This window comes from Macadamia integrifolia, chromosome 4, assembly GCF_013358625.1.
Source record: "Macadamia integrifolia cultivar HAES 741 chromosome 4, SCU_Mint_v3, whole genome shotgun sequence".
Classification (NCBI taxonomy): domain Eukaryota; kingdom Viridiplantae; phylum Streptophyta; class Magnoliopsida; order Proteales; family Proteaceae; genus Macadamia; species Macadamia integrifolia.
In genome coordinates, this window is record NC_056560.1 from 7,092,639 (window position 1) to 7,116,465 (window position 23,827).

A 23,827-nucleotide genomic window follows, 5' to 3' on the forward strand; every position below is an offset into this window, starting at 1 on the left:
GGGGGGGAGTATTTTCCACTACTATACAACTACTTATAAAGTGAGAAGAAAATAAGATGAGATAAACGGTGATTGCTATTCAAAACACTGGAAACAACTCCATTTTAGCTAGCTATTCATTAAGACACTATTATCCATTTAAAGGGTGGTTTTAGTACCCAAAAATGTGACTAAAATTAGAGTAGTTCTATTATCCTCTTTCCTGTATCACTTTTTAAATATAAATCAATTATTTTGATTTAAAAGGCATAGGTTCAGACTTCAGACTACTTACCATTAAAGAGGGAATTCTTTGACTGTAGAATTTTTTTATATCGACTTGATTATCCATCAGACATTGCAGAATAACGAAAATTTAAATCCTAGTCATTGTGATTGACAAGCAGTTTTGTCATTTTAGAAACATTTGGTGCCATCAGTTGCAAAATCTATTCATAAGACAGCATATCTGTCACATGCATTTTATACTGACCAATCCAACTTGTGCATGTGAATAGTGGATGCAATAAAGTGTGTAATATACACTACATGAACCAAATGAGGGAGAGAAAAGGAAATTTTATGTGTGAGAATTTGAGCTTAAAGGAAATGTATATAATTTGGACATGGTAACCATACCATTACTCTGGAGGGATAACGAAATGATACATTCACAAACTCAATGTTTCCCATCAGCCTTCGCAATTTAATTCCTGTAATCAAGTGGCATAGCACATTCAAAATAACCCAACAAACATTTACATGATAATTCAAGAAACTGCAGTCAGAGAAGAACTATCTTTTTTCAGGACAATAAAGAACTAGCAGAAGCAGTCGCTAGAGGGGAAAAAATGTATGTCCTTCAAAATCTACACAAAGCATTTTTTTTGGGAGGGTTGGGGTGGGGGGGGGGGGGGGGGGCGCTCTGATGGCAAGGTTTTTAAGAAACAGTATTGAGCATCACATAGGAAAGATGATTTTAAGAGGCATATCATATTGTATCATATCATGTTGTCCCGGCAAGACGCAAGATAGCCAAAGATGTGCATGAAAATGCCAAGGATACATGCAAAATACATTAATCAGAAATTTCTAGAAAAAATAAGGAGAATTGATACCAATTTGAATATAAATGCTTGCCTTTTGATAAGAATTGGTCACCAGGTGCAAGATCCATCAACTGGAAGACCTTTTCACTTGCTCCAACAGAGTGCATCAGTGATGACAAATTGTCTCCTATCCGCCATGTTGAAAAGATCAACCATTCACAATACATTATAAACTTTGTAAGTTGCTCCGCTGTTATATGACCAGTCATAATCGACATTCCTCCTACCAGCACAGCAATAACCTATGGGATTTTAATAGCCAAACAAAGAAGAAATTAACTTACTGATCTTATATACACAAGTCATTTCTCATTTCTTAACATGGTGTACCTAACGGCATTTTGTTTCAGTCCTGAAATTGATTGAAAACTAGACTAAGCATCATTGCAAAGTGGCAAGAGATGCAGAGAATTATTTCCTTAGATTACTTGCAAAAACCCCATGATGAATGGGGAACAAGAAACTGCTAAATAGAGGGGTTTAAGAAACGCATATGTAAAGTTGATAAGAGAGCTTGGCAATTTTTTATTTCAGGAAACTTAGCCATCAAAATCAATAAAGAACCACTTTTATTACGATTTTTTAGGTGGGGAAGGGGAACTGAAGTGATTGACTACACATGAAGAATGAAAACACTTAAGGTTGTCAAATCAGAATACTAAAACAAATCATAATAGAACAAATTAACTGTCTTAGAACAAAAATAAAAGTTGTAGCTTTAATAACCTTGGAAAGAGCCAGACCTGTGTTGAATGGTAGAGGATGGTAAAGCTCGTATTCCAACATCCATAAGCTGCACTTTGTCGCAAGCTTATATCTGCTAATTTCATCAGCCATTGCTTGTACCTGTCAACCATAGCCAGAAAGCTCAAATAGATACAACAAAACGGCAACTACACATATAGGAGCATCCATGGTTTTAAGTATCGTGCCGTATCGGTAGGCATCGGCACGATACATACCGATACGTATCATGAAAATTTTAAAACCCTTATGTATCGATACGTATCCTACGATACACACCGATACACCACCGATACGCACCGATACTCACCGATACGTACCGATACTCTATGAAAATTCAAAATTGAAGTGAAATGTACGTTTCGGTATGTATCGATACGTACCAATACGGTCATAAAATGACCAAAATGGGTAATTTTTTAGAAAAACATAATTTTTTGAAGTGTTTTTGTTCCAAAGTTGCTGCCAACCATTTTTCTCTCTAACTAAAATGGAAATCAAGGTTGGTAACAAGGATTTTACATTTATGGGACAATTACAAACCTTGGATTCTTAGTGCGATACTCTTAATTTACTGTTTATGCATAATACATGTTATATATAACTTTTTTTAACTATTTTTTTTATGCAAATGTATATAAAAAAGTGTTTTCTATCCATTTATGTGCGTATCTTTAGCGTATCTTAGCGTATCTCCGATACGATACGATACCCTCCGATACGTATCTTAATTTTGGCCGACCGATACGATGACCAATACCGATACTTTAATCCTTGGGAGCATCCATTTCTATCATTTTCCCATCACTTGATGTGCCTATGGAAGAGAAGTTTTAGAACATAAAAAATTAAAATGAGTCAACATTACTAATAGAGATTATTGCCTTCCAAATTCTTGTTTCTCTGTTCCGTAAACTCGGATTGTTCTCATCAAAGAAAATGTCTCCTGTGCAACCTGCATTTAGGTAAGAAAAAATAAAATACTTATAGCATACACGGTCTACAGAATTAACCGAGTTATAAACAGTAATCTGAAATTACTTCATTGGCACAAGCAGTGAATTCTTGGGTTAATTTTGCTGCTTTCTTCAGGTACCTGTCCAAGCGAAAAGGTTTGAAGTTAACATTTCTTGCCTTCTCTATTTTATTGAAAAGATACTACAAATACAATGCTAAAATACAAGAACACCACCACCACCACCAACCGACAAATGTAGGGAATCCTCAACAGAAATTACAAAATGGGGTAAGGTCCCTGGTAACCCCAGACTTTGGCAATCGATCATCTAAGTAGTTGGCTGAAATCATCCTCCACACAAATCAAAAATCTATATTGGCACAAAAGGCTATAGCTTTCGGAATGCGGTGCATAATCTCCAAGGACCTCCTGTTCTCACTCATATAGAAGCAATCTCAATACCCATATTAGGCAATTTTTACTCTGCCGTAACTAAGTCACAAAACCCATTAGGACCAGCACTGATCCCTCATGCTCTCTGACCCCCCTATAAACGCCAGTTGGCCCTAAATTACCAATGGAGTTGCCATCAATATTGGAGGTTAATCACATTATCATGGGGAAGAATCCACATATGCAGGAGGACTGATGGGAAGCAGACAATGCCACTAACTCTCAATTCCTCAAGATATCACGTGGTATAACCCTGAATGGCTTTGATGTAACAGCCCACCAAAGGGTTCACAAGTTAATAAGCTCAGTAACAATCATTGATACTCACGAATACCAAAAACAGTTGTGAGGTATATAGCTCATGAATGTATAAAGAAAGAAAGTAGTATCTAGAAGCACCAGACATTTTTTTCCCAGGGGAGGAGGGATATATAACAGATATTATAAAATAAAGAAAGAAGGAAGAAACGCATATCTTAAATGCAACAAAAATGGAACCAACCGAAACTGGTCAGAAACCCTCAAAGAGGAACTACACAATAAGGAAAGGACCTAGTCACCTAAATACAAAGAATCGTCAGAGAACTCCACCCCAATTTGGCCAACAGTGTCTAGAAGCCTCAAAATTTAAAATTACGCAATAAGATGCCAAATTCTTGAAAGGCACATGGCACAGGCAATCTGATCAAAAGGAACGATAAATCATATAAATACCAATTAGAAATATGAACATCTCAATCTTTACTTGATTCTAATATTACTTACCAAAAAAAAAAATATATATATATATATATATATATCAGATTTAGCTGGAAGCAGAATTCAAGCTGCGCACAGGCTGAAATAATAAGCATGTCAAACTGAGTGATGCATGCACTTACCGGCCAAAAAATAGCATAACCGTTGCTAGAGCACAGCAGATCACCATTGTAGACAATGTGAGACGCCAAGATAAACAAAGCAAATAAATTATAGCACCTGTCCCCTGAAATAGGATAATAAAATTACCAATTAAATCCTAAAAGTGGTTTCCTACTCAAACATGGGAAAGAAAGGAAGATTTTATGACAAGGAAAGCCATGAAGGAAGATTGTATGACAAGGAAAGCAACCTGGACAACATCACGTAATATCGAATTAAGATCATTTCCTATTACACGAGACACTTGCTGACAGTCTGATCCTAGCCTACTTGTCAGATCACCCACTGTTGCAGTGTCAAAAAAGGATATTTCCTACATAAGAAGTAAAACAAAAATGGAGCATCCTATTAAAGAAAGTAATACATGCCAAGAAATCGTTTTGGAAAAAGCTCACTTGAGATGTGTAAAATGCAGCAGATCTATTACACTAATAGTAGTAAATCCAAAACCTGAAAAAGGAGAGCTGAATACAGTCTTTCCCTTAGACGCTTAACCTGGAGAATCATAGAAACAAAGTGTAGTCAAGCATGTTGAAGTTCCAGAAAATATTGACAAGGAGAAGCTAAAAAGGCAGCAAACTACAACTTATCAGGTAATGCTAAACTGACCCAGAACTGTGGCTTAATCAGGTGCTTGGATTGGATACTGTTCCGTAGCTTCTCAAATTCAAGATCCACTGATAAACTAGCTGGGGTACACCAGTATCCCAGTACCAGCTTAGCATTAAGTTTTTTTACTCGTGAAGGAAATAAAAGAATTGCGAACCTCAACAAAATAACAGATGCTTGGCACAGCCATGAATCAATCCAGAGTCCAATAGTTGGATCTGGGTTTTTGATTTCCTTTTAAATGGATGCCCATGTCACCTTTAGAATCCAGGAATATGGCAAATCCAAAGAGGTTCACAAGATATATGAAAAGAATGGTTGTGATGCCTGGGTGAGAAAGTGCCCTTTGAGGTCCAAGGCAACCACTCGCCTTATGTGGCATGGCACCCAAACCCAAAACCTGATGAACTACCCCTCATGTTATATATTTAAGTTGTTTTACATTTCAGTCCTTTGTCCTTATGTGTTTCCTATAATTTCACTTTTACGACCCTTATGGACTGGAATAACATATGGCGCTTGCCTTGGGTGCCAAGCCAAGCTGTCGCCTTGGTGTCAAAGTGGCTGGTCACTACTGTGGCGCACCTTGACATGGGGTGGCAACACCCAACACAACACACCAACCAGACAAGATCACAAGATGTAAATACATGTCCTGGTTGGGTGGTTTTGGTTTGGGTCAATTTCATGTCGACAGGAAAATGACCCGAGGGGCTAGTGTCATTTTTGTGTCAAACCAAATAACCTGAAAAATAACCCCTGTAATCATTTTATTAGTAAATTTTCTCGCTTGTCATTTTAATATTGTTTCATGTCATTTCATGGTAACTTTTACATCGTATACACAGTAACCGTGTCGTATCATGTTGAGTTTGGGGAAGAAGGTACTGTATCATATTGTATTTGGGTTGGACCCACATGGCCTGTTTAATTTTTGAATCATTTTCAGGTCAAGCTATTCTGTTTTATATTCATGTCTTGACCCCCCAGAGTGACACAACATCATTGCTCCCCTATGTTGTTGCCATGACAATTCTGATACAAAGAGATCCCCATGCATATGTGCAGACCCACCATCAATGCATACAAATATGACCAGAGAAGTCAAGCTTCATATTTGGTGAACAACTAAATGTCAATAAGGAACTCACCAGGATCATATTAGCAATGCCGAAGAAGCAACCCCGCAAGCCACTGAATTTCACAAAAAGGGTACATCATCAGCACCTCAATTAATACTTCATTTTTTAATCATACAATGTATGAGTGAAAAATGACTACTTAATCATTAGCATAGAATTTACACTTAATTTTCGGATGGATGAACTTACACATATTAGCATATCCTTTTGGAATAGCAGCCATAAACTGAGACTTCTCGTTAATCAACATTATCCTTGCAAATTCTACTAGATCCACTTCTTGTTTTCATGTTCAATAGTGACTTGCACAAATTCATACCCTAGACTTGAATGGGTTAAATAAATGGTCCTGACCTGGAAGTAGCATTTCATTCACTTAGCAGAATTTGGCGACCATTCTCCTTTTACCGATAATCCGGTTATTTGGAAGGGGTAAAATAAGATAATCTGACTTCAAAAGAATTTAAAGATATTGCCTAGTTGCCAATCCAAGTATCTCGATCAAATCTCAGCATGCACTTCAACTCAATTCAACAAAGCCTTATCCAAAATAATTGGAAATGGATATATGAATCCTGAGTTCTAATCAGCAATTGCATCCTAAGGCCACATCTTTTGATTGAAACACAAGCAACCGTTCTTTTCTCACTAGTCTTCTAACAACTTCAAGGCTTCAAATAACATAGTTCCACTTGTTCTAACAGCTAGAAATGAAGGATGTTAGGGTTTGAGATGAGGGAAGAAGATGGAAGAGAGGAAGGAAGAAGAAGGAGAGAAGATGAGAGAATGGGAGACACGGTGGGAGCCAAAATCGTGAATGAGCAATTGCTCATCTCACTCACATTAGACTTAAACATTGTTTAGGAATTACATATTCCTCCCTAAGGGAGGTGAAAGGTAAATAAGGAAAATAAAGAAAATTACATATAGGGACCACTTAACAATAGACAGTTCCTAATGTACCCCTAACACAAATATTCTAGCGCTCCCCCTCAAGCTGGTGAATAAATGTCATACATTCTAAGCTTGCATAAGAGGGTACTGAACTGGTGAGGATGTCTGCTAATTGATCACATGTCCTCACAAAGGGTGTCCAAATATTACCAGAATCAATCTTCTCCTTGATGAAATGTCTGTCCACTTCAATGTGCTTTGTTATATCATGTTGTACTGGGTTGTGAGCAATGTTTATGGCTGTTTTGTTGTCACAATATAGTCTCATAGGTCATTCAGTGTCATATCCCAACTCGAGAACCAACCGATTGGCCAAGTGAGTTCACAAACAGCATGAGCCATAGCTCTATATTTACCCTCTACACTGGATCTAGCTACAATCGATTGTTTTTTGTTTCTCTATGTAACCAGATTTCCACCCACAAATGTGCAATAACCAGATGTAGATCTTCTGTCGGAAATTGATCCAGCCCAATCAGCATCGGAATAGCCTTCAATCCTCAAGTGATTATTCCTAGCATATAAAAGTCCTTTTCCTAGAGAGGACTTTAAGTATCTAAGGATGCAGTACACAGTGTCCAAGTGCCTACAATTGGGTGCATGCATAAACTGGCTCACAACTCCCACTGCAAAAGAAATGTCTGGGCAAGTCAGAGACAGATAAATCAGCTTCCCCACGAGCCTCTGGTATTTCCCTACATCAACAAGGGAAGAGCCACAATCCCCTCCTAGCTTATGATTATGCTCAATAGGAGAACTTGCTAGTTTACAACCCAGCATTCCTGTTTCCTTCAACAGATTTAGAACAAATTTTCTCTGGCATACATTGATTCCCTTCATAGACCTTGACACTTCAATACCCAAGAAATATTTCAAGTGTCCTAGATCCTTGATCTCAAACTGTTTAGCCAAATAAGCTTTCAGCCTAGTTATCTCCTCATTATCATCTCCAATTACCACAATATCATCAACATACACAATCAGTGCTGTGATAGTGCCCCTACCTCTCCGGATAAATAATGTGTGATCAGCTTAACTCTGGGAGTATCCATTTTTCAGAATGGCCTGTCTGAACCTCTCAAACCAAGCCTTTGGTGACTGTTTTAGACCATAAAGTGCTTTCTTTCGGAGACACACCTTCCCATCTGCTGCTGGAAACTTGAAGCCAGGAGGAGACTGCATATACACTTCTTCCTCTAAATTTCCATGAAGGAAGGCATTTTTCACATCTAATTGATATAGGGGTCAATCTCTGTTTGTTGCCACAGATAAGAGAACTCTTATAGAGTTATGTTTGGCCACAGGAGCAAAGGTCTCCTGATAGTCAATTCCAAACACTTGACTATACCCTTTGGCCACCAACCTTGCCTTGTACCTCTCAATAGCACCATCTGATCGGTACTTGACCATATAGACCCATCTGCATCCAACTGGGATTATTCCCCTGGGAAGGTTAACCAGTTTCCAGGTACAGTTCTTCTCAAGAGCCATCATTTCCTCTAACATGGCTTGTTTCCACCTAGGGTCTGACATAGCCTCAGTAACAGTTCTGGGGATGGAAGCAGAAGAAAGAGCAGTTGTAAAAGCAACACATGTAGGAGAGAGAGCTTCATAGGAAACAAACTGGGCTATAGGATTAGTACAAGCTCTCTTACCCTTACGAACAGCAATAGGAAGATCCAACTCCAGATGTTGCCTAACTGAGGAAGAGGAAGCTCAGGATGTGGAGGCAATGAGGACTCTCGGCAGGTCTTCTTTGTCCTTTTTGTGTACACAATAACATGTGCCTTCTCTGTATAAGGTTCATCCACAGTACCAACATCATCCACCTCTTTATTTTTACCAATATCAATGGAAAAAGGAGTAAGAGGTAATGGAGTAAGAAATGGGATGGCATCAGTAGCCTTTTCACTTTCATTTCCATTCTCCCCCTGAAAAGGATGCTGATGAGGAGCAAAGGAAGGGAGCAGATTCAAGAAAAGTGACATCTTTGTAAAGGAATCGCCTGAGAGAGGAAGGGTGATAACACTTGTAGCCTTTGGTGGTGGAAGAATACCCAAGAACTAGGCATTTTAAAGCCTTAGGATCAAGTTTGGTGCGGGAGAATTTGTTAACATGTACATAACAAACACAACCAAACACCTTTGGTCGGAGAGTGAGCAGAAGACTGAGGAGATAAAAGTGCAATTGGGTTTTGAGACCAAAGAATTTTGGTAAGCATGCGATTGATGAGGAAAGCCGCAGCAAGAATTGCTTCAGACCATAAAGTTTTAGAAACATGCATACCAAATAAAAGACTTCGACCAACTTCTAACAAATGGCATTTTTCCTCTCAGCTACCCCATTCTATTGGGGCGTATCAACACAAGCAAGCTGATGGATAATACCATTGTCAGTAAGGAAGTCTTGTAAACCACCATACATGTACACCCCCCCCTTTATTAGACCGGACAATTTTGATCCTAGTTTCAAACTGGGTGTGGACCATTTGATAGAAGTTTTTGAAGGCATCATAAACATCACTCTTATGTTTCATAAGAATGGTCCAAGTACAACGAGAAAAATCATCCACAAAAGAAACAAAATAACGGTGGCCAAACAAGGAGGTAGTAGGACTAGGTCCCCAAACATCAGAATACACAATATGAAATGAAACAACAGATCTATTACCATAATAAGAATAAGACGAGGGATAATGTTTAGCAAAAGTACATGGTTCACAATAAAATACATGAGTGGAAGAAAAAGATGTAAACAAATGAGGTAACTGTTTCCTCATAACAACAAAAGATGGGTGTCCCAAACATTGATGCCAAAGCATCACAGAGTTGATAGAGCTGGTATCACTACGGCCACATGCGTAGGACTGTGGTGTAGTCAAAAGAGATAACTACGGCTCAAGACGGTATACACCGCCCTCCTCACATCCACTGCCAATAATCCTCTTCGTCCCTTAATCCTGAAAAAGGCAATAAGAAGGAAAAAATGTGATACAACAATTCAAGGTTTTAGTTAAAGTGCTCACAAACAATAGGTTCGAGGTAAAGTTTGGAACATGAAGAACAAAAGCAAGTGAAATGGAAGAGGTAAGAGGAATACTTCCTTTACCAGAGATAGAGGAAAAGGTCCCATCAACAACTTGGACCTTATCCTTACTAGAGCAAATTGAGTAGGAATCATAATAATGTGGTGTACTAGTCATGTGGTCAGTGGCACCAGAGTCGATGACCCACGACGGAGTTGTGGAAGGTGCCGAGGTGGTGACATGCATAGAAAAAGCTGAGGCATCCTGTGAGGTAGACGGGCTATCAAGCTGAGACATGAACCGGCGAAGCACTGCAATATCATCCTTAAAGAAGGCACTAGTAATGCCTGTACGGGACCTCTGGCATCAATCTCTGCCATAGTAGCATGGGCTGTAGCCCCACCTCTGCGGCCACCACGTGTGCCAGTAGATCCCCCACGTACACTAGGACGGCCATGAAGGACCCAACACCTCTCTCGAGTGTGGCCAGGTTTTCCACAATGATCACACTGCCGTCTATCCCTGTCATCTCCACGGGAGGGCCCTTGACCTCGGCCGCCTCCACACCAGTCTCTGTGAGTAGTGGAGAAAAGAGCCGAGCTCTCAAGTGAAGGTGTAGAAGCCATGACACCTCTCCTGGTTTACTCACTCAGAAGGTAGCTACACACCTCATCAAGTGTAGGTAGGGGTGACCGGCCCAAAATCTATATCCAGATCTATTCATATTCTGAATTCAGCCCTCCTAAAAGTATCAGAACACATTCTTTTTCAAGAGATCTATAAACCTTAGCTTCATCATCAGGATTGGTCAAATGAAGATCTGGATAATGGTCATACTCCTCCTAGAGTCCTACAATAGCATTATAGTATTCAAAAATAGACTTAGTCCCTCGCTTCATGGAGAGTGCATACTGCAGAAGCTGGTAAACCTTCACAGAGTCACCTACCCTGTCATAGGTTCTAGAGACACTATCACAAATATCCTTGGCAGTTTCCTTCCTTATAAATCCCCTACCTATCTCAGGTTTCATTGAGAAAAGAAACCAAGTCATAACAGTAGAGTTTGCAATTTCCCATTTCTGATATCCTGGGTCTACGACAACGGGAGCCTTGATAGCCCCAGTGATATATCCTAGCTTCCCTCTACTCTGCAGGGATAGCTTCACAGAATGTGACCAATCCAAGCAGTTGGTGCTATCAAACTTCACAAGGGAAATTTGGGTGTTAGGATTGTCGAAGACAATCGAACTGGGGTTGGTACTATTTGACCCACCCGATGTAGCTTCCAAAAGTTCTGTGAGATCAGACATAATGCAAGAATGCCCTTAAAAAAAAAAAACATTCCAAGGGAAAAATCCAAGACAAGGGGGTACACCAGCCCCAAAGAAAAAAAAAACTTCTTCTCAGAACTCAACAAAAAAGGAAGCCAGTAAGCCATAGAGACTTGATGCAAAGCCAATAAAACACCATTTCAACCATGGAGTTTCATCCAACAACCACACACAAGCATTATAGGAGAGAAAACTTCAAGCAAACACACCCTATACATAGTCTGCCATCCATTTCAGACCATATATTCTGAAAAAACAGAGTATGGCGGTACCTGGCAGCAGGTGGAAAATGGAGTAGTGCTCCAACAGCATCCAACGACAGGAAGCAAGGCTTTGGTGGTCAAATATAGACCCCTGGGCGATTCCTTTGAGCCAGTCCAACCTTCAAACGCAGCCTGGATGAGAGAGAAAGAAGTGGTCGAACCAGGGAGGGGCGGTAATGCTGTTCTGGTCTTCTTCTCTCTGTGTGAATTCCAATCTGTGTTTTCTGCCTTCAAAACTCTCTCCAAGTGTCTTCAACTGGTTTCACAGCCTCATTAGGCTTTCTTGTATACTCTTTTACATAGTATAGCCTCTAATGAACCTTTCTTTCTTTTAGGGTTCCATTAAAGACCTAAAGAATGGAGCAAGAAGAAAAAGTCGACTCTCAAACCTTTGTAAAGCTCTAATACCAAGTTAGAAATGAAGGATGTTAGGGTTTGAGATGAGAGAAGAAGATGGAAGAGAGGAAGGAAGAAGAAGGAGAGAAGATGAGAGAATGGGAGACACGGTGGGAGCCAAAATCATGAATGAGCAATTGCTCATCTCACTCACATTAGACTTAAACATTGTTTAGGAATTACATATTCCTCCCTAAGGGAGGTGAAAGGTAAATATGGAAAATAAAGAAAATTACATATAGAACCCACTTAACAATAGACAGTTCCTAATGTACCCCTAACACAAATATTCTAACACTAACTGGTAACAAAGCCATCTCAATCAACTTTCCCTCAGTTTATTACCTATTAGTGCAACTTTAAGTTCCCATCAATGTGTTATATCTTTCCCAGTCTTGCCTCTCATCCATCTCAACAGTCATCCCTCAGCTGCACTAATTTATGTATTTAATGTTTCTCAAAAATGAGTCTAATATTAATGATGAAGTAGAAGAAAGCTATCCTTTCTTACCATGTTTACTTCTTTATCGTTATATAACGATTCTCTCACTCAATTTCATAAATCAATAAAGGTCCTGCTAATCAATAGAAGGCAAAACAATGTTGAAATCAAATGGTTTGCTAATGTTAAAATAAGATGGTCTGCTCAATGTAAAGAACCTATTTCCAACTTCCAGGATGGATGAATAAATGGAAAAAGTGAACAATGAAAACCATAAAAAATAGTTTCTTTGCTTCCTCTCATTCAATGAATAACAGGATTTTATTAACAAAAGGATAAACAGAGAATATCTAACACAAAATGGATCATGAGACCACGGCCAAAAAAAAAACACACCCGAACTACATTGATAACATCTGTTGTTAAGTCCCAACGATTCAAAGTAAATCAGTGCAACAGTAATTCACAGACCTTGTTGAGTAATATTTTAGAAGAGTTCTTTTTAATTTTTTTGTCAGTTAAATGATTAAGTCACTGATACGATATGGTCAGTTCTTTCTAATTCTTATGGATCAGAACCAAGTCTCCTGATTGAGTTGATTCTGTTGAAACATGTCAAACCCGGTCATGCAAAATTTCCATTTCTTTATCTCTTCTAACACTTCCCTAAGGGTTTTAAAACCCCTCAATGTTTCTGTGACTTTCTATGCGCAAGATTTAAGGATTTTGAAGTTTTTCTTCTTCACAAACCAATGAGAATCTCATAAAAGTGTATATGCTTCCAGGTCTTACGTTACATAATTGTGAGTTGCTTGTGATGCACCTAATTAGATGGATAATTAGTTCTTTCAATATGTATGGTTTTTCTATAATTTTCATGTTCCTCCCCTATTGTTTTGAAGAACTATTACAAATCCTACGCTTCATGACTCGAATCCCAACTCCATGTTTTGTAAGGAGCAGTAATTATGAGTAGTCAGTTATTCATGTTTGAAAAGGTGAAATATGTTTGAAAACACATATTATTCATGAATTCCGGATGGAAAGTCACAGCTTAAGGCACTTTACCAACACAAACACTGAAAAGTCTATGGAAATTTCCCATCCATATATTTATGGAATTCTCTACATGAAAAGAAAGAGGGGAAAAAGATAAAATATGACAAAGATAGTTAAAGATTGCATAGCCTTTCCTCTTATGGGTGACATGTAAGTTTTTAATATAGGAGATAAGCAACAAAAGTACAAGCACACGCTTTAATTTTAATCAGGCTTCAATCTACTCAAAAATCTTTTATTTTTCAAAAGAAAAAAGATCTAATATAGCTCCCTTCTCTTGCACATGGTTCATGGGCAGCAATGGTGCAAAATTATTTGGGAAACACCACATGAGTATGTTCCTATATAGTCTATGATAAAGATGATAGTTAGGAAAGGCATGCGAACTGCAAGAGATTTATGCTTTAATCAGTAATGCTATGGCAGCAGGGAACTTTGACCATACAAGATTTTGACCTGCATATTCCTGAAGTAAAACACAAGAGAACCAAGATCCGTGCATTCCGATGGAACACCATGGTCTCACCAGCCTGTGCAGAGAAAATAGATGCTGCCAAAAAATGTGGTGTTGATATCTCACAGAGCTGCAGGTAATGAAGTTTAAATACTTCAATTACTAGGTTGTCGCCAAAGTTAATTGAAATAAACACATCAGAAATTTCAAATAAAGGGGCAATCTTTAAGGAAAAGAAATGATAAGGCAATACTAAATAAAAGATATTATGCATATCACTGTGGAGATGAAATAAGATTTACTATGAAAAGGTAGCTAATTTTTCCAGTTTCTCGGAAGACAGGGTCGTAAATACTCAGACTGCACAGTTATATGCTTCAGATGTTTCCTACTGACTTGCAATTATTTTGAATGAAAATGTGATAGGCAGACATTATTCCAAGGTCACACTAATACCAATTATAGAAGAATACAGACTGGCTACCATGCGAATTTCAAAACACTCATAAGTGACGAGGTGAAGAAGTGAGATTTATACAGTAAAGACTCCAACACCTGCTAACTCAGCTTCCCTACTTCCTATTCCTTGAAAACAACTCCTCATAATTAATCATTCAAGCTTAAGCTCATCAGAAATTATTCCAGTTTGTTATTGATATATACACTCTTGCTTCAAGTGAATCAATCAATTTCTACGCACCGCGGCAGTAACTAGGGCAGCAATAGCAGTGAATATAACCAATTTATCATTGGCAATTAACTCCCACATCCGACGCAGCGCGAACCATACAGTGACCGGCTTTGCTGCAATAACTACGTCCACATGCTCAGAGAAATTCCACCAACTCCCACCCGGCACAATCGTGCGAAGGAAGACAACCCATCTATGGAGTGTCTCCGTAAAATTAACACCTTTCTCTCCATCTTCTTTTTTGGTAAAACCCTTCTCTCCATCTTCACGCTTTCCTGTGGTGCTCCACACAGAGAATCCATTAATGGAAGCCGATTTAGGAGGAGAGAAAGAATTGCCTCTCCCTTTCCTGGAAACAATAGAAGGATAAAATCGAAATCTAATGCTATCAGAGAATTGAATTCTGTTTTGATGAAATGACAAGGGAGGATGTCGACGAGGGATTGAAAGACAGATAGAAGGTTGCCCTTGCAAGCTCGGGAGAAACAAAGCCATGGGTGATCTTGATGGAAATGAAATAGGAGAAAAGCTTGGAGATCTCCGTTAGTCCGAATAAAAAGCTGCGAAGGTGGACGAGTGGACGTGTCAAGTACGCAACCTCAGCCTGTGATTTTGTGGTCCACCTCTTTTCGGCTTTTCTGGAACAATTCACCCCAGCCAGGAATCACCCAGCAAGAGCCCTCTCAGACCGGTGGTAAGAATACCAGTATCCATTCCACCGCCGCCAGTGACGGAAACGGTGAAGGGGGGAAGACTGTCAAGAAATTGACCGGAACAAAACCAAACTGACCTGATTGCCGGTTCGTTTCAGTTGGGCCTAATTGGTTTCGACCATGGCAAAGTCTTGCGCTGTTTCTGTCCATTTAAGGAATCACACCTGATCTTGTAGGTTATGGCATGTACACGTTTTTATTTAATATCTCAAATCACCCCGAATTTGAAACTGAAACCTCTATCAAAATCGAATTGAGTCATTTACATCAAAATCGCAAAACCGTTTAGTAAAAGATTCAGTTCTGGTTTTAAGTTTAAGACCGATTAGTTAAATGGGTTGGGTAGATTTTAACCGTTTAACCTGTTGGTTTCAAATTGAATTGACACTGTGGAAATCAAACTATTTAAACCATCAAAACTTATTTGATTAACCCATATAACGATTAAATATTTGATTGTTTTAACAAATATAATGGTTTAATTTAGGGAATAATTTAGGACCATAAAGGTTGTCCAATAGTCTATTCAATAATTTACTCATATTATATAGTTACGCATTAAATCCTTGCTTGTTCAATGCCTCATTTAATTTTATTTTTTTTTGGCTTGAGAAAACAAAGTTTGTTGGAAAAATGAGGACCTTACAAAGCGTCGTTCAAGAACAAAACGGGGATTTACAAAGAAGGGGGTGGGATAGACACCAAACATGTGAAAGCCTGAGCTTAAGAGCTCCAGAGGCAAGGAAATCCGCTAACTTATTGTTAGCCCGGCGAAAGAAATGGAAGATGACGTGTGCGAATGATCCCAGCAAGTCGCAGATGTCAAAGGCAATGGCGTGAGTAGCCCAGTCGAGGAAGCAATTTTGGTTGTTGAGGAAAGCGACAGCGAAGAAGCAATCCGAGAAGACAATGATCTTTTGCAAACCCATACTGAGAGCAAGATGGAGATCGTCCCGAATGCTCTCAAGCTCAGCGGCGCAAGTAGTAGTCGTGAAACTCCATTTGCACTTGGCAACGAGGAAGACACCACCCGGATCCCATAAGATTACTCCCCTATTAGCAAACTTGCACAAAGGACTCCAGGAACTGTCAGAACAAACGGTAAAGAAGGAATCAAAGGAGGCGGGAATGGAGGCTAAAGGGAATGGTTCAGAGTTATAGTGCGTCGAAGCCGAGTTTTGGTTCGAGGACCCCTCTGCGATCATGGTATTAATGGCACTAAAAGCTAAATGGAGACAGGGCAAGGACAGGTCAAATACAGCCCAGTTTCTAGCCTTCCAGATGTGCCAAATGACCGAAGTCCATATAAGGTCCAGCAAAGGAGGAGGGGAGGCGTCTTTAAATCTGGAATGGATAAAAGAGTGCCAATCAGCCAAGGATTCACCAAGAAAGTTCGAGATGGAAATACGAAGAGGAGAAAATCTCCAACATGTAGATGCGAAATCGCACTTGATAAGAGTGTGTATAAGGTCCTCCACTGCTGAGGGACATAAGGGGCAGAGAGGTGAGTAGCCCAAGCCCCGGCTAAGCAGCCTGGCGTTAGTGGCTAAAGCTTCATGGCCGCTACGCCAGAGAAAAAATTGCACCTTAGGCTAGATATTCATTTTCCAAATCGCAGACCAGAACATGGAGGTAGCCGAAGGAGATGGGAAGGAGCCTCGAGACATAGCAGATGAGAGTTTGGAGTAGTAGGCAGATCGAACAATAAAGGTTCCGAAGATGGTAAGGACCAGATCCACCAGTCTTCACGCGGTCTGGAGGTGATAGGGAGCTGTTGAGCGTGGACTTCATTGGGAGAGAAGAGCAGAAGAAGGGGCTTAGAATTCCAACAATTGAACCGCTAATCGATCAAGTCTGTGACAAGGAGGTTCGGTGAGTGAATGGGGCGGCAAGAGATTCTTCCCAAAGGAAGGGTGGGAATCCACGAGTCTTGGAAAACACATGTTGAGCTGCCATTGTTGATTTGTCTGCGAAGGCCTTGGACAAGAAGATCTCTTCCTTTGAGCAGGTTTTTCCAACCCCAAGAGCAAGTGGAACTGTGGGGGGATGCCTCAAGAAATGAAGAATTTGGGAAATATCTAGCCTTTAAGAGAAGGGCTCAGATGTTGTTGGGATTTTGTAGGAGCCTCCAACATTGCTTAGCTAGGAGGGTTTGGTTGAGACCGGTAAAATCGCGATAGCCGAGTCCACCATCCTTTTTTGACTTACAGAGAATGCTTCATTTGACCCAACGAATGCCCTTTCCTTCACTATTTTTCCACCAGAACCGACGGATGATCCTGTTGAGTTCTTTTCATAGCCCATGGGGTAAGAGAAAGAATGACATAGCGAAGGTGGGAATGCATGATGCCACTGACTTGATCAATACAGCCTTCCTCGCTACATAAAGGTATTTTTCAGACCAACCACCCAGTTTATTCTTTATTTTTTATGTGATGAAATCGAAAATTTATTTTTTGGATTTGCTCAAATAGGATGGTAGACCGAGATAGATACTATGCGTTTGGACCTCCGAAAGGGAGAGGGATGTGCAAATGTTGGCGTGGGAAGAAGCTTTTGTCCCATGGCTGAATACGATTTTTTATTTTTCCAAATTAAGCTCTTCTCCTGAGGCCTTGCAATAGTCATCCATAATTACCTTAATAGCTATTCCATCTGATAAAGAAGCTCTTGAGAATATCATAAAGTTGTCTGCGAACATGAGGTGTGAGATGTGAGGGACTCTTCTACTGATCCAGAGACCATACATCAAATTGTTCTCAAGGGCTCTGTTAAAGTGGGTTGAGATGGCTTGTTGGCAAAGAATGAACAGATACGGACTCAGTAGGCATCCTTGACGGAGATCCCGGGTGGGTATAACGTTCCCAATGATTGAACCATTCACTTTGATGACGTACTCCACAATAGAAACATATTGAATTACCCAGTGCACCAATTGACATGCAAAACCTAATTTTAGTAGCATTTGCTTAAGAAAATACCATTTGATTCTATCACATGCTTTACTAAGGTTGAGTTTTAGGGCCATGGATCCGCCTTTGCTCCTAGACTTCCTCATATGGGAGAGCAATTCATGGGCAATATAGATGTTGTCCGAAATGGCTCTGCTCGGGATAAACGCACTCTGTGTCTGGTCAACTATGAAGTCTAGGTATGGTTTTAGACGGTTTGTCGAGCATTTGGCAATTATTTTATAAAATACCAAACACAAGCTGATGGGCGTAAGTGCCCCAACTCCGATGGGTTCTTTCATTTAGGGATCAATGTGAGAACGGTCCTGTTGAAGCCTCGAAGGAGGTAGCTGTTATTAAAAAAATGTTGCATAGCTGATACAACATCCCTCTCGATGATATCCCAATGGACGTGGTAAAACCACCCTGGAATACCGTCCAGCCCCAGGGCCTTGTAACCACCAATCTGAAATGCCGTGGATTTAATTTCAAGTGCCAAGAAAGGGGCACATAGATGGTGATTAATATCGTTCCCAATAACACACTGGATGGGAGATAAGAATTGTTGGATATTAGTGGGTTGGGAGGAGGTAAATAGAGAGTCAAAATATGACCTTATATGGCTGTGGAGGTCTGGTTCCTCTGTGATCCATTGACCAGAGGGTCCTTTTAGTGTGGATATACGGTTGATGTGGCATCTGATTGCCGTGGAGGTACGAAAGAATGACGTGTTTCGGTCTCCAGCCTTTAGCCATTGGATTATGGACCTCTGGTACTTTTCCTCCTGATCCAATAAAACCCCTAGTTGCTGGCGTAATTCTAGCTCAGTGGCTTCGGACTGGTCCATTGGAGGGAGTGCCTGAGAGGACTCTAGCTTATATTTGATTTTTGAGATTTCAATTTGAGCATTGCCGAATGTGCACTTTGCCCAAATTTTGAGATTAGAGTTGCAGGAATTTAATTTATGCTGTAAGTTGTAGAGTGGGGAGCCTGCAACTGAAGACTTCCATCCCACCTCCACCTGATTTCTTAATTCCGCATGCCCTTCCCATTTTGATTCGAAGTGAAAACCATGTTTTTTAGATTCTTGTTGGGCGAAGTAGATGGACAATCGTGTATGGTCTGATTTAACCATCCCATGCCGATGAACATTGACATCAGGAAAGAGGCGGAGGAATTCCCCATTACAGAGGCACTTATTTATACTCTCCATCATCAGATGTTGCCCTTTACATTTGTTTGACCATGAAAATTGTGGGCCAGAGAATTTGAGTTCCATGAGGCCACAATTGTCAACAGTATATTGGAAAGCTTGTATATGTGAGCTCCGCTTTGGGCGTCCTCCGAACTTCTCATTGCCTGATAAAACCTCATTGAAATCCCCTATGAGGATCCAAGGCCCATTGATTTTTCAACCCAATTGAGGGAGATCCTCCCAAAAACTTTTTCGATGGTCGGCATGCAGAGGGTCGTAAATCAATGATAGGCGAAAACCTACAAGGAGAGAAGGGTTATTAGAAATCTGAAGGTCAATCATGTTAGGAGTTGCAGAGAGAAAGGTGACAGAGATGGATGGAATCCATAACAAAGAGATTCCACCAGATCGCCCTTGTGGGTCAATAGCAAAAAATTATGAGAATCCCAGCTTGGATTTGATTTTTTTCACGTGGGAAGCAGATTGTTTGGTCTCCATAAGGAAGACTAGACATGGCCGGGGTGATTTGCAGACCTACTGGAGGTAGCGAATTGTCAGGGGCCTGTAGCTCCCCTAGCAATTCCAGCAAGGATATGCATGGTTCCCGTGGGGGCTGATCTAGGGCAACCTCCCTGACCCTGTTACTGGATTGGAGACTAGGAGTGCTTGCTGTTGGACAGCCTCCGGAATAGATCCTTGTACGGTTCCGAGTATGAGATTTCAGCCTTGTATGTGGTGGGTGCCACTGAAGAAGTTCAGGTGTGGAGGCTGGTTCACCAGGTGGTGAAATACATAACTATTTGAAGTGAGAGAGGAAAGGGTCGGGGCATGTGAATCGTCTTTTCTGCCTAGTGCATTGGTTTGTAGCTGGAGTATCCTCCACCAGTTCCTCAATGAAGATAAATGGGTGTTTAAGGGTTGTGTTTGGAGGCTCTGAAGTGAGGATAATGATAGTTGATGCCTTGGTGATGGCACCCTGGTGGGTGGGTTGGTTACATTCATGGTGCGAATATGGTGGAGTAAGAACATGAGAGACATCATAGAGCGGGTGGACTTGGATGTCGTGACAGAGATATGTAGGGGGGTTTGGGTGATTAGGTGGTGGATCAAAATTGTGGGGTGGTGAGAGGTAGGAAGGACCTAGAAATTCCTCATGCAAGGATAAAGGGTCGGGCTGTGAGTAGTTCATACGGTCCATGGTGTCTTCAGGCCACGTGGTACCCCTGGTGGTTAGGGCTGACGTGTCATCTCCTTGGGGGTGAGCCTCATCAAGGTGGTTTCCCAAGGAGGAGGTGGCGGCCACTGTGGATGCAACACTGACATCATAGAGAGTGGAATTCCTCGGAGGCTGGCTGATGATCAGCAGTCCTTGGAGTGAGTGGTATGACCTTGTGGGCCGCCGCAGAGATTCGTTGGGTGAATCAGGGATTTAACAAGCCTGAGTAGCTGAGGGTGGATGCGGTGCCCAAAATCACCCATCGAGAAGTGGCGGTTGGAGTGGTCGGAGAAATTGATCGCTCCTTGTTCAATCAGTAAGGCCTTTGCTAAGAGTTTCATCTGCATGGCCGTTGTTGGTCTACTTCCCAGGCTCCCTAGATGGAGCCATTCGCCAAATAGAGATTCAAAACAAATTCGGCTCGTTTATTCAGTGATAAGGGGGAAGATTAGGGCTTTTGACACAATGAAGGTTTGGTTTGATTTGCAAACCCTCAGGTCGTGGCCGATGATACCGCAGAAAAAGCAAAACAAGGGTAGCTTCGCATAGGAGAACTCGATCCATTGAGGGCCTATGCCCGGTCTGTTGATTCTCATTCCTGGTCGTATGGGTCTGTCACAGATTTGGCTTTTTGACTAGCCATGGGCCACGAGAGATAGCTAAATGGACTTCAGCTTCGAGGGACGTTTGTACCAGGAATAAATGGTTGTCGATTTGGCGGACATCAGGGTCTTTTGGAAGTCTCCAGGCCGAGGAAAGGGCTTTAGAAACGTTTAGAGCTGAGATGCGCTTGGTGGAGAAAATTGTTCTGACGAGTACCAGCTTTCAATTGAGGGGAGATGTATCAAGTGTGGTTTCGGTCAGATCGAGGTCTAGCATCTCCGGGGTTTGTCCATGTTGTTCTGGATGGACAACCATGTATTGGCTCGGCAAATCCATGGTGAGTTCGTCCATGGCCAGATCCTGCCAGGGTTCATTCATCATCTGTTAAAGAAATAATAAAACACGGGAACCAAGAGCAGGAATAGTTTATTAGCTGAGGATGGGGGATATAGAAATGAGAAGACTACTTTAATGGGGGTGGGGAAAGGCACTTGGCCCAAAAACGGCTCCGATGAGCAGAGAGAAAACTAAGCTGGCTTCAGCCAAGCCCCTCACGGGTAGGGAAGACCTCTATCAAGGCACCCATTCGGTGTGAAGAGGAGACCAAATCCTGGTTTGGCAGCTAAAACCATGACTAGAAGATGGCGGAACCCTAGCAACAGGAGAGAAAAACCCTTACAGCGAAGGGAATCATTTTCTTAGATTAATATCACAGTAGCAAGATGTTGCCTCATTTATTTTGATATAATATTAAAACGTTTATCAACAAAAGTAAATTTTAGTAAGCATGTGAATAAATTAGCAAACCGATTGCTAACTGTTTATAAATCGTATAAAATAAACCGTGATCAAAATCATTTAAAACTATGAAATCGATACCGTTTAAGAATCGTGGAACCGAAACCATTTACTAAACAGTTACGGTTTCATAAAGTGCAACAATTTAGTAAATGGTATGATTTTGGTTTCAGCCAAATAAATATGAAACAAACTGAAAAGAATCGCACTGTATACATCGAAACCAAACCGATTAACACCCTTACAATAACCTCATGCCTCATGGGCATAGCATGGTTTTAAAAATTGGATTGAATCGGTTAGAATTGTTGGATTGAATCGAATAAGACCGATCCACTTATACTATGTGGGGTAAAAATTAAAGAGATTCACAAATCGATTTTTTCACATGCCAGCGGGCGTTCTAAAAGAAACGAATAGGGCAGCGTGGTCTTTTCGTATTCGCTGTATCTAGCGTAGACATAACAGAAAGTAGTGTTCTTTCCAAGCGCGAAGGACAAAAAAGAGAATAAGAAAAATAACGAAGGGTAGAAAGGGGGCAAAGAAAAAAATGAAGGGAATTGATAGATTATAAGCCCTATTGCCATCACATCTGTTCGTTCCCTGTACATCTGAAACCCTAGACTGTTACTTGATATCGCCTGAAGGGGAAGGAGCTAGGGAAGTCTAATGACGACGCGATTCAAGAAAAATAGGAAGAAGAGAGGCCACGTCTCCGCCGGCCATGGCCGAATAGGCAAGCATCGCAAACATCCGGGAGGTCGGGGTAATGCCGGTGGTCTGCATCACCACAGGATTTTGTTCGACAAGTACCATCCAGGGTACTTCGGTAAGGTTGGTATGAGGTATTTCCACAAGTTGCGAAACAAGTTCTATTGTCCGATCGTTAACATCGACAAACTCTGGTCGATGATTCCGCAAGAGGCGAAGGACAAGGCATCACCCGACAATGCACCTCTGATCGATGTCACTCAGTACGGGTTCTTCAAGGTTTTGGGCAAGGGGGTGTTGCCTACCTCACAGCCGATCGTGGTCAAGACCAAACTAGTTTCGAAGATAGCAGAAAAGAAGATTAAAGAGGCTGGTGGCGCCGTCGTCCTCACTGCTTAGGTTACTTCTTCTGCTTCCAATTTTTGTTTACGGTTTTGAAGTTCTGGAGTTTTGTTTTTTTTAACGATGAACAGTGTATTATTTTGACACCTTCGCAACTGGTTTTGTTAGTCTCGTTTATGTGTACTCTGTTATATCATTTCAATGACCAATCGACACGATTTCAGTTTTATTAGTAATTTTGTTGTAATATTTATGGATTGCTTTTCTGTTCTTCCCTTTTGAATGACCTTTGGGTGGCCTATTATTTTTTGTGCTTAGTTTGATTTGTTGAATATGTATGATTAATAAGATTCATGTTTTTTTTCTACGTTTTGATTTAATTTTGTGTATCTTTTTGCCGTTGCTTGATATATGCTATATAATGTTATCTAGGTGTTCTGATGAAGAGGTTTGAGCTTTCATCTCTTTAAAGAGGATGGTTGCTTCATCTACCAATATGTTGGTGGATTGGAATTAGGGTTATTGAACCTGCTGTCTAGGGTTTAGCCGTGTTTTGTTGAACCAGCTATATGTCTCTGCTCCCTAGAGAAAGGTTCTAGGGATTAGCTGTGTTATAATTCACTCTCATTGTTTCTCTATCAGTCAATGGGTAGTCCCCATTATTTATTTTTTCTGTGTAGCTTCACTTCCAATGTTAAATGAAGTAATATGGCAAAATTGTGTGTAGGATGTCTCTCCAGTTGAAAAAAAAAGCTGACCATTTTTGGC

General features: G+C 40.7%; 2 protein-coding genes across 3 annotated transcripts in view; one reads left to right on the forward strand and one right to left on the reverse strand.

The window, feature by feature from the left end:
* Nucleotides 1-15,384, reverse strand: part of LOC122076768 (ABC transporter B family member 26, chloroplastic) — a 20,335-nt gene extending 4,951 nt beyond the window's left edge. The window contains exons 1-11 of one of the 2 annotated variants that reach the window (XM_042642297.1): nt 14,540-15,384; nt 13,842-13,969; nt 5,925-5,967; nt 4,615-4,659; nt 4,355-4,477; nt 4,125-4,228; nt 2,874-2,928; nt 2,717-2,787; nt 1,832-1,934; nt 1,120-1,330; nt 619-692 (exon numbers count right to left, since the gene is read on the reverse strand). In XM_042642297.1, coding sequence (XP_042498231.1) covers nt 619-692; nt 1,120-1,330; nt 1,832-1,934; nt 2,717-2,787; nt 2,874-2,928; nt 4,125-4,228; nt 4,355-4,477; nt 4,615-4,659; nt 5,925-5,967; nt 13,842-13,969; nt 14,540-15,025 — 1,443 coding nt within the window. In that variant the 5' untranslated portion in view covers nt 15,026-15,384. Of the gene's footprint in view, nt 1-618; nt 693-1,119; nt 1,331-1,831; nt 1,935-2,716; nt 2,788-2,873; nt 2,929-4,124; nt 4,229-4,354; nt 4,478-4,614; nt 4,660-5,924; nt 5,968-13,830; nt 13,970-14,539 lie in introns of those variants that run through there. The other variant, XM_042642298.1, reaches the window with a different exon arrangement.
* A 7,207-nt stretch (nt 15,385-22,591) lies between these two features.
* On the forward strand, nt 22,592-23,295 carry LOC122075827 (60S ribosomal protein L27a-3-like). Its single transcript, XM_042640996.1, has one exon. It carries the CDS (start codon nt 22,676-22,678, stop codon nt 23,114-23,116), a length of 441 nt encoding a protein of 146 aa, XP_042496930.1. The 5' UTR covers nt 22,592-22,675; the 3' UTR covers nt 23,117-23,295.
* The last annotated feature ends 532 nt before the right edge of the window (nt 23,296-23,827 follow it).